The following is a 9634-nucleotide window of genomic DNA, read 5'->3' as shown; positions in this document are numbered from 1 at the left end:
GATTCCGTTCCCCTTCTTCCCGTTCCGTCAAGGAAATTCCTATCCGCCGCAACCGCAAGGGCTCAGGCTCAGCCCCCGTGCGCCGCCGTCCTCTCCTCCTTCCCCAATCGCGGCAGCCATCAGCCAACACGTCACGGCCGTGCCAGCCAGGCGAAAAAGCCGCCTCCTTTCGCTTACGCTTTCATAGCCAGCCTTTGACCGCAGATTCCCGCTCCAACCTTCCCTCCCAGCTCCGCCCCGCGCATGGCATAAATATACCGTCTTTGGGTCACCATTCCCGTCAAGGGAGAGAGAGGCTCGGGAAACCTCTAGTAGTAGCTGCTGCTAGGGCCGCGCGCAATGGGGGCGGAGTCGCTGTCCGGTTTCTTGGACATCCGCGCGGCGGCGCCATTCTTGGTCGCGGCGGTGGCGTTCTACTTCCTGGTGGAGCAGCTGTCGTACCACCGCAATAAGGGGCCCCTGCCCGGCCCGCCGCTCGTCGTGCCGTTCCTCGGGAGCGTCGCGCACATGATCCGCGACCCGACGGGGTTCTGGGACGGCCAGGCGGCGCGCGCCAGGAAGTCCGGGGTGGGCCTCGCCGCGGATTTCTTGGTCGGGCGGTTCATCGTGTTCATCCGCGACTCGGAGCTGTCCCACCGCGTCTTCGCCAACGTCCGCCCTGACGCGTTCCACCTCATCGGCCACCCTTTCGGCAAGAAGCTCTTCGGCGACCACAACCTAATCTACATGTTCGGCGAGGACCATAAGGACCTGCGCCGCCGGATCGCTCCCAACTTCATGCCGCGCGCGCTCTCCACCTACGCCGCAATCCAGCAGCGCGTCATCCTCACCCACCTTCGGAGGTGGCTCGACCAGAGCGCCGCCGAGGGCCGGAAGGCCTTCCCGATACGGGTGCCCTGCCGCGACATGAATCTGGAGACCTCGCAGACGGTGTTCGTGGGGCCGTACCTCACCAAGGAGGCGAGGCAGCGGTTTGAGAGGGACTACAACCTCTTCAACGTCGGGGTCATGGCGATGCCTGTGGACCTGCCTGGGTTCGCGTTCCGGCGCGCGAGACAGGGCGTGGCGCGGCTGATTCGCACGCTCGGGGAGTGCGCGCGGGAGAGCAAGGCGCGCATGCGCGCCGGCGGCGAGCCCGAGTGCTTGGTGGACTACTGGATGCAGGATACAGTGCGGGATATCGACGAGGCGGCGGCGGCGGGGTGGCCGCCGCCGGCGCACACCGACGACGAGGAGATCGGGGGCTTTCTGTTCGACTTCCTCTTCGCGGCGCAGGACGCGTCCACCTCGTCCCTCTGCTGGGCCGTGTCCGCGCTGGACTCCCACCCGGACGTGCTCGCCCGCGTGCGCGCCGAGGTGGGCGCGGTCTGGTCGCCGGAGTCGGACGAGCCCATCACCGCGGAGCAGATCCTCGCGATGAAGTACACCCAGGCAGTTGCGCGCGAGGTGATCCGGTACCGCCCGCCCGCGACGCTGGTGCCGCACATCGCGGGCGAGCCGTTCCAGCTGACGGAGTGGTACACGGTGCCCAAGGGCGCCATCGTGTTCCCGTCGGTGTACGAGTCGTCGTTCCAGGGGTTCCCGGACGCCGACTCGTTCGATCCGGAGCGCTTCTTCTCGGAGGCGCGCAGGGAGGACGTGGCGTTCAAGCGCAACTTCCTGGCGTTCGGCGCCGGCGCGCACCAGTGCGTGGGGCAGCGGTACGCGCTGAACCACCTGGTGCTGTTCCTGGCGCTGTTCGTGTCGGTGGTGGACTTCCGGCGGGACAGGACGGAGGGGTGCGACGATCCGGTGTACATGCCGACCATCGTGCCCAAGGACGGTTGCGCCGTGTACCTCAAGCCGCGGTGCGCCAAGCTCCCATCTTTCTGAGCTGGTTCTCCTTGTCCTCTTGGTCTTTCCACGCTCTCTCTGTCTCCACTGCCGTTTCTTCTTCATTTTCTTTTGATTTCTTGGTCGGGGCAGGTCGTCGTGGTGATTTGTAGAATTGTAGGTTGTGGTGTTTGTTTGCTCTTGTCTCGTTGAGGGATGGTCCATTCAATTATTTTTCAATTGGTTCTGATGCCTCGGGGCCCCAGGGAGGAGGACAAGTGCGTTGGCGACTGCATGTGTGGTGTCCGTTCTTGGGGTACTGGTTGGAGCGTCCATAAAAACTGCTCATATCTGCTATGAATTTCGTCAATTGTTTTGCCAAAAAAAAGGTTATACGTACCCATGATCCATTTCTGATGCTCTCTCTGTCCGGATTTGATGAGGATGGATATAGTAGTAGCATCCATGCTGCCAGTTACCACTGCACAAGCGTCGCCATGGCAATATGTTTCTAGTTCTTGCGTCTCAGGGCGTACAGATTCGTTAGAAGCTGTACATCATATTGGTTGGTTTCCAATTGTGTTATGTGTTAGTGCTAGGTGTGAAAACGGTTCGAAATTAGTTGAAAAAGATCTAAACCACTTTTAATTTCACACTTACTCTTAGAAATAGTGTAAAAAATGATAATGCTGAAAACAAATACATACCGACACTACGTAAAAATTGAAAATGATATTGTTTACATGTTGGTACTTATCAGGAATCAATATTGATATTGTTTACATGTTGGTACTTATCAGGAATCAATATTTCAAAACGGAAAAACCGAACCGAGCTCTAGGTGCAAGCACCGAATATAGAAACATATGGTGGACATCCAAAAATTTTATAAGACAAGTTTAATTCAAGTGTTACCCAAATGATATTTCATGCATAATATATATGATCGATATCTCACAAATCACACTAAGATCTGACTGATTACATCACGAGGATATATTTAAATATTAGTAAAACTATTTTAACGACGTACAATCAACGTTAACACAAGTTTAGATGTTGAACATAAATAATAAGACTATGAATAAAGTAGAGGCAGAGATGACATGAGCAGGTGAGTAGGGTGCTATGTGACCAGTAAGGAGAAGACAAAAAAACGGTTAGAAACATTGCCCAAACCAATTAAGAGTACGCTTCGTGTAGGCAATTTCGCCAATGTCTGTTAGGATCACGGGAAAACGGCGCATGCACGGCAGGGCAACTGCATGAGTCGTTCCACGTACGTAACCCACCGGCTCTGCTCGACGATCCAACGAGGCAACAAGTACTCTCTGCCGCGCTCACCGGCCAGAAAACTGAAAAGCAGCCTCTGCTTCCGGCTTGCCGCAGACGATATAACTTAGATCGGACGACGCCTCGCAATCTTATCCATCAGTTCACAACTATTTTTAATTGGACCACGTTAGTCTCGCGACCCACGCATTGCACGTTGAGTCGCATAATTTTTTTATTTCTATATTTTATTTTGATATATATATATATACATCTTTTTAAAAAATTTGCAAATTACGCTCCTATCGCCCATCCAACGAGATAGGCTTTGGTGTTACATTTTCTTGCAACAGTTTGCGACGTGCAACCAAACGTTGGGATGGGCTTTCGTGTGACACGGCTGTGATCGCAATGTGCATTATAGTACTCTCTCTCTTTATATACTCTTGGTATATATACTCTCCCTCTAATAAATACCTAGAAATGAGTATGTATATATTAAAAAGTAATATAATATATATATAATTACTTATAAAGAAGTATATGCATCTCAGAAAATATTATATATATTAAAAGTAGTATATATATCTCAGAAAGTATACTGTTTTCTGAGATATATATACTATTTTTTTAATATATATATTTATAAGTGAATTATATACTTTTTCTAAGATGTATATATTACTTTTTAAGATGTATATATTTTTTCTAAATATCCATTAAAGAGGGAGTATGTACACATGAGAGTACAGAAAATGCATAGACACTACTAATCAGTACTCAAATGAATAGAAAAATACAGTAATTTGGATTAAAGAATCATTGTGACGTAGAAGCAGAATCTAGTAGAAATGTCAAAATCGGTTAGCTATCAGGTAACCTGCAGCGCCCTTTGGGCCTATCAAGAGGCCCATTTCATGTGTAATTGGGCTGTCAGGCGTCAATTCAAGGCCCAGCCTGGATCAAACCTTCAACCATGGCTAAAATTTAACGAAAATTTCCTTCTTTCAAGCAACGCACACTGATCCACTGAGAAAGCTATAATCAAAATAACAAATGTGAAATAAAGAACTGTCTTAGTTCATATTCCTCTTTTGTGACAGCAATAATTCAGCTCACAGACAAGTTACAGCTAAATGAAGGCAAGCAATACAACAGCTCATGGTATCACTATACTGCACGGTCTACTTTTTTTAGGGATTCTACAAGCCCACGCCACAATTCCCCTCTATTTCTGTTGTACCCTGATCATTATCTGGTTTAAATTGAGCCAATCTTAATTTCTGAATTTTCCATTCTTTTATTGTTTCATTAGAATATCAAGTTGTATTTGTATTAGGTTAAGCGTGATAGAGACACATGACCAGTCCCGGATACCATCAGTGAAAAATTCCTGAAAATAGGCAGTCAATATCGCTGTCTTATCCTGCAATTTTATTTCGCAGGCCAGAAGTTTGCTGGTTATTGTCCTACAAAATTGTTCAAACAAGAGTTTGCAGAAATCGATGATATTACTGTTATTCGAGATGATGACCATTTATTTCTTATGGAAACTTGATTAAGGAAGCTCAATATCATCAAGACATCAACTATGCAAAGAGCAAGGAATTTTTCACGAGAAAGACAACAATTGGAGGAATCGCTACGATTGGCTCCCTTGTGCGGTTTGTCACTGTTTAAGAGCCATGACCGCGGCCTCTCTATGATTGAACCACAATCTCTGATGAAGAGTGCAATGAGGCACTGCCAGGAACATGGTTGCCTCCCTGATGTTCCTTGACATCGCTGCTGACTTCCTCGACCTTAGGCAATGGCGACTGATGCAAATTCATGTATGAACTTCATCTCAATGGCATGTCATTTGGCAACTGTAGAAGTTTCCTAGGACCATGCTGTTATTTTCATTTTAGGTACTATTTGTAAAATGTGGGACAACTATATTCAAACATGGAGATGAACACGAGTGAAGCCCACAAGATAGGGCTGGAAACGCAAAAATTTAGAGAGAGAGAGAGATTTGGATAAATTTTTCCACGAGGTTCAACCTTATGCTACAATTCATCTAAAATCCAGACAAAAGATAACCATTCTATATGAATCTCATCGCAATTTTAAAGTAACAGTCACATTAATGTGTTCATAAGGCCCGCTTAAATTCCCTAAAATTCTTTTTTTCATTGTTCCTAGCCTTTGATCATCTGAAAAACATGTCAATTACAGTTAACGCCTACAAGATGGTCACCAACGAGTTCCCTTCAGGATTTAGGGTTTCGGGGATGGGTTTTCTAGGTCTTCCCGAGCTTAGAAGGAAGGCTTTGGGTGGAAGGCCGGTACGGTAGAGGTAGCAAACAATGGGCGGAGTGGCGGGGTGCCGCCGGTTGCGGTGGCGGAAGACCGACGGTGGGTGTCTCATCGTTAAAGTCGAATATGCAAATATTTTTTAAAAGTAAGGATATCTGGTTATCAATTGTGTGTATCAAAGAGGAAGATACAAAATTTTATATAAGTTTAGGCCTCCTAAGAATAATAGCTCTATTTTCTGTTTCGCTTTGATTAATCTTAGGGAAAGACAATTATAATGGGGATATGTCTCATGTTCTAATTCCTGAAGCTATTGTCAGATGAATATAATCATGGTACGACACTGTTGTAGATCCTAATAGGTTATTTTTGCTCCTATCTAACTAGGCTTGCTCTATATTGTTTGTCTAGCTGCTCGCTTGTAATCAGATTGTTTGCCTTCCTATTGGATGTCCCTCTAGATGTACCCCTTCCTTAGTTATGTAGTTTGGTTGAGAAGGTGTATCATACTCGGTGTCTCCGAATGTAACTTTTCTAGATTATATTACTTCCAAATATCTGAAAGATTTCTTCTTAATCTGGGGATCGTTTGTATGTAAAACACGATAAACTGCTTGTAATATCAATGTACGTCTTATATACCTTATGATTTTTATGAAACCTACTGTATTAGATAAATGACACATGTACAATAGTGGTTTATCTTCAGGATACACTAGTAAATCCTTAATTATTTAATTATTAATTCCTTGTTAATGAGTGGTGCTGACAGCGGGGGAGGCAAAGCGACAGCGAGTTAGCGTGATGGTGGCAACAGTCACAGATCCAGTGGCGGGGAGCCGCCAAAGACAGGGGAAGCGAGGTGGTGTGGGGGAGCTCATCCGCCTTGCTATGTTCCAAGAGAGAGAATGAAGCAATGTTGTTCTGAACTAGAGGTTGAAGAAGGATATCGGACCGTTGGATTTGAATCCAACGTTCACGGTGCGTCAACCGTATTGTGATGAAAGGATCAGACGGCTGAGTATAGGCTCACCCCTTGTTCTGGAGTTCCAAAAGATGTCCTTGCTCTGCTGGCCGTTGCTACAGCATCAGGTGTGAGTGCGACCACCAACGGATTCAAAGTTTCAAACAGTTCGCTCAACGGCTTGGTGACGCGGAGGAAGCCAACCCGGCCCGATTCGGCGATCCCAACCCAACTCGGCAAACCCCACCTGCACCGTGCACCCGCCCACCCCACGTCGCATCGCCGAGCTCGCACCCAACGCATTAACTAAACCCCAACCGGCAACCGTTCCCTTCTCCTTCCCTCGCCGACTCGGAATCCGCTGACCCAACCCTCCCCCTATAAATCCCGACCCTCCCCCGCTCTCCAATCCCACCACCACCGCACTGCCTTCCAACTTCCCGAAATCCCGATCCAATCCCCGACGAGAGTACCCGGCTCGGTTGGTTGTGTTGTTTGTTCGGTTCAACAAGTCGATGGGGTCGCAGGCGATCGAGGCGCACCGTGCGGGCGCGGAGGTGTACCACGGCGCGGCGCTGTGCGCGGAGAAGTCGACGGAGCTGCTGGCTGAGGTGAACCTCCCACTGGGCCTGCTCCCGCTGGCGGATGTGGAGGAGGTGGGCTACAACCGCGCCACGGGCTTCGTGTGGTTGCGCCAGAAGAAGGCCCTCACGCACACCTTCAAGCAGATCGGGCGCCAGGTCTCCTACGCCGCCGAGGTAACCGCCTTTGTCGAGGACCGCCGGATGAAGCGCGTGACCGGGGTCAAGACCAAGGAGCTCCTCATCTGGGTCGCTCTCTCCGGCATGTTCGTCGAGAAGGACGACCACTCCAAGATCACCTTCAAGACGCCCACCGGGCTCGGGAGGACCTTCCCCGTTTCCGCCTTCGGCAAGGAGGACGCCGCCGTCAACAGTAAGGCCAACAAATAAGGAGGCGACGTGGAGAGTTATGGCTAACTACGTGCTTATGACTAGTAATTGCTATACTATTCGTTCTAAATAATGAAGTTTGTACTACTTAGCTTTTAATTCGTGTGTTCTATGAAACGGGAATCATGCAAATCTTGTAACCGTACAACGGGACCGTTTGGAAGAGATCCGGCTGTAAGAATTTTGGACTCAGTATTCTTAGCTTTATGAATTTATGTAATTAGAGTTATGAATACACTGGTATATTTGGATAAGCTATTTTATTTTTATTTTAATAGCGCAGAGTTAAAAACTCTGCTAAAGAAGGTCTATGTGACCACATTACTCAAGTTCCGTGTTCTTAATTTTTTTTAGTGTTCTTCAATCCTCTACAGTCAATTCAGATATTACAGATAAACATAGCGTCAAATAGTTGGTAGTAGCATAACAACAATTCTCACATGATCCACAAGACATGACACTACTACAGAGGATGGACTGAATTTTATTTAAGTCCAAATCTATCTTAGCATAGTAGCCCTACCATTTTATTCAAATCTAAGTCTTTCTTAGGATAATATTCCTATCTCTTGTTCTATCTTGATTAATTTTAGAATAAGATAATTATAATGAGGATATGTCTCTACTGCAGAAGAAGATAATTCGGGAAGGAAAAATAAATTGTTTCAATTGTTGAGGGAGCATGCATAACCAGTTTTCTAGTTAAGAGAGGATAATCGTATTGGGGCAAAAGTTGTAGAATTAAAATAGACCTTTTCATTTTAATATTACTAGGTGGGCCCTATCAGTTGATTTTGGTTGCGTCGTATATTGCCTGCTATGGCCCATGGAGCTACTTTGGTGCTTCACCATGCATGGGCCACAATGCACAGATCGACCAATACCCGAAGTCTTATTTGATCGCTTGCATCCATGTTGACCAGGCATCGATCACCAATGCGAGACATACACACGGCTCAAAGTATGGTAGCAGCACGTATGTCAGATACCTGATATCCCGGTTATTCATATACACAATAACCATATTCTATAACAGTAAGTAGTATATACAGTTTTCATGCTGGGATATGAAAGTGCTGGTATTCACGTACGTATGATCGTCCTCCGTCATCCGTAATAATGTACGCATAGAGGCACTTGTTGAGCTACACGTATGTACCAAAAAATTAACATTACAAGTGTATGTATCAACAAACTCTCCCATATATATCTGCATCACCACACAAATGGACCTTCGTCCGTGCGTGCCCTGCTCGATCGGCAAGCTGGCTCCCATCATATCGACCAAATAATCTGGTGTCCACGCATCGTCCAAGTATGTGGTTGCCTCGATCTGCCGCGCGCACTGCCCCGCACGGCATGCACGCAGCCAACTCTGGATCCACACATAGCAAACGCTCCTCTAATATTGAATCCTCGCGCCCATGTCAGCGCATCGGTCATGGTCGCCACAGTTGCATGCCCTGCCAGCTGATCGGTTTACGTATACGACGTCACAACAGAGGTGGAGGGCGAGCGCGCCTTGCTCCTGCATCATCTCCGACAACCAATGCAGACATCTGCATGCTACATATGGTGTAATCCACTATCCATGTAGCTACGAATGCATGTATTTGTGATGAAGCTGTGTGGCCTACGTGATGAAGCTGTGTGGCTGACTGAGATGAGAAGCGAGAAGTCTGTGGGCCTGTGGCGATGAGGGATTTTTGGTACCAACTGACATATGGGCTGGTCCAGAAATAGAGAAGCTTTTGCGCCCTTCCTGTACATTGGTCGCCCAACCAGGAGCTTCATCGTCGGTCAGTGTTTGAGACTCGTGCACCAAAGATTGACGGTTAGGTGACCTTCTTCCTCCTCTCGCTCCGGTCTCGCCCGATGTCGCCGCTGCGGCCATGGCCGTTAGGGTTGGGTGATTTTTGGTTCGGGGCTGGGAGCTCAACCTCCGGTGGGATTAGAGGGATGGCTAGGGAGGAAGGCACAACCGGCGGTGGTGATAGGCGGAGGGTGGGACGGCAAGGCGACCGGGCGTCGTCGGCCCTGTGCGATGGAGGATGGCCAAATGGGAAGGTAGGGTGGGAGCGTCAAGTCAAAGAGGATAGTGAGGACGGAGAGGAGGCGACGACAGCGGAGGGCAATGGGTGGCACGCGAGGCGGCGTTGCGCCGCGGACCGCCGGTGGTGGAAGCAAAGGTGGCTACGCGGTGGGGCAGCTGCAGTGCCGGTGAGGCACTATCAGGCGTCGACTGCAGGGATAGCGGATCCTTAGGACAGGGGTGGCGCTGACGATGTGAGGACGCCGGAGATGAGAACGATGA

At 48.5% G+C, this 9634-nt stretch overlaps 2 protein-coding genes across 2 annotated transcripts; both read left to right on the top strand.

The window, feature by feature from the left end:
• Positions 1–5: 5 nt before the first annotated feature.
• Positions 6–2062, top strand: LOC133919677 (cytochrome P450 710A1-like). Its single transcript, XM_062364181.1, has one exon. It carries the CDS (start codon positions 340–342, stop codon positions 1870–1872), a length of 1533 nt encoding a protein of 510 aa, XP_062220165.1. The 5' UTR covers positions 6–339; the 3' UTR covers positions 1873–2062.
• Positions 2063–6656: 4594 nt separating this feature from the next.
• Positions 6657–7563, top strand: LOC133886896 (uncharacterized). Its single transcript, XM_062326808.1, has one exon. It carries the CDS (start codon positions 6865–6867, stop codon positions 7318–7320), a length of 456 nt encoding a protein of 151 aa, XP_062182792.1. The 5' UTR covers positions 6657–6864; the 3' UTR covers positions 7321–7563.
• The last annotated feature ends 2071 nt before the right edge of the window (positions 7564–9634 follow it).

The sequence above is a fragment of the Phragmites australis genome, chromosome 1 (assembly GCF_958298935.1).
Source record: "Phragmites australis chromosome 1, lpPhrAust1.1, whole genome shotgun sequence".
Lineage (NCBI taxonomy): Eukaryota > Viridiplantae > Streptophyta > Magnoliopsida > Poales > Poaceae > Phragmites > Phragmites australis.
Note: the sequence above shows the minus strand (reverse complement) of the source record. Positions and strands in the feature narration are given on the sequence as shown.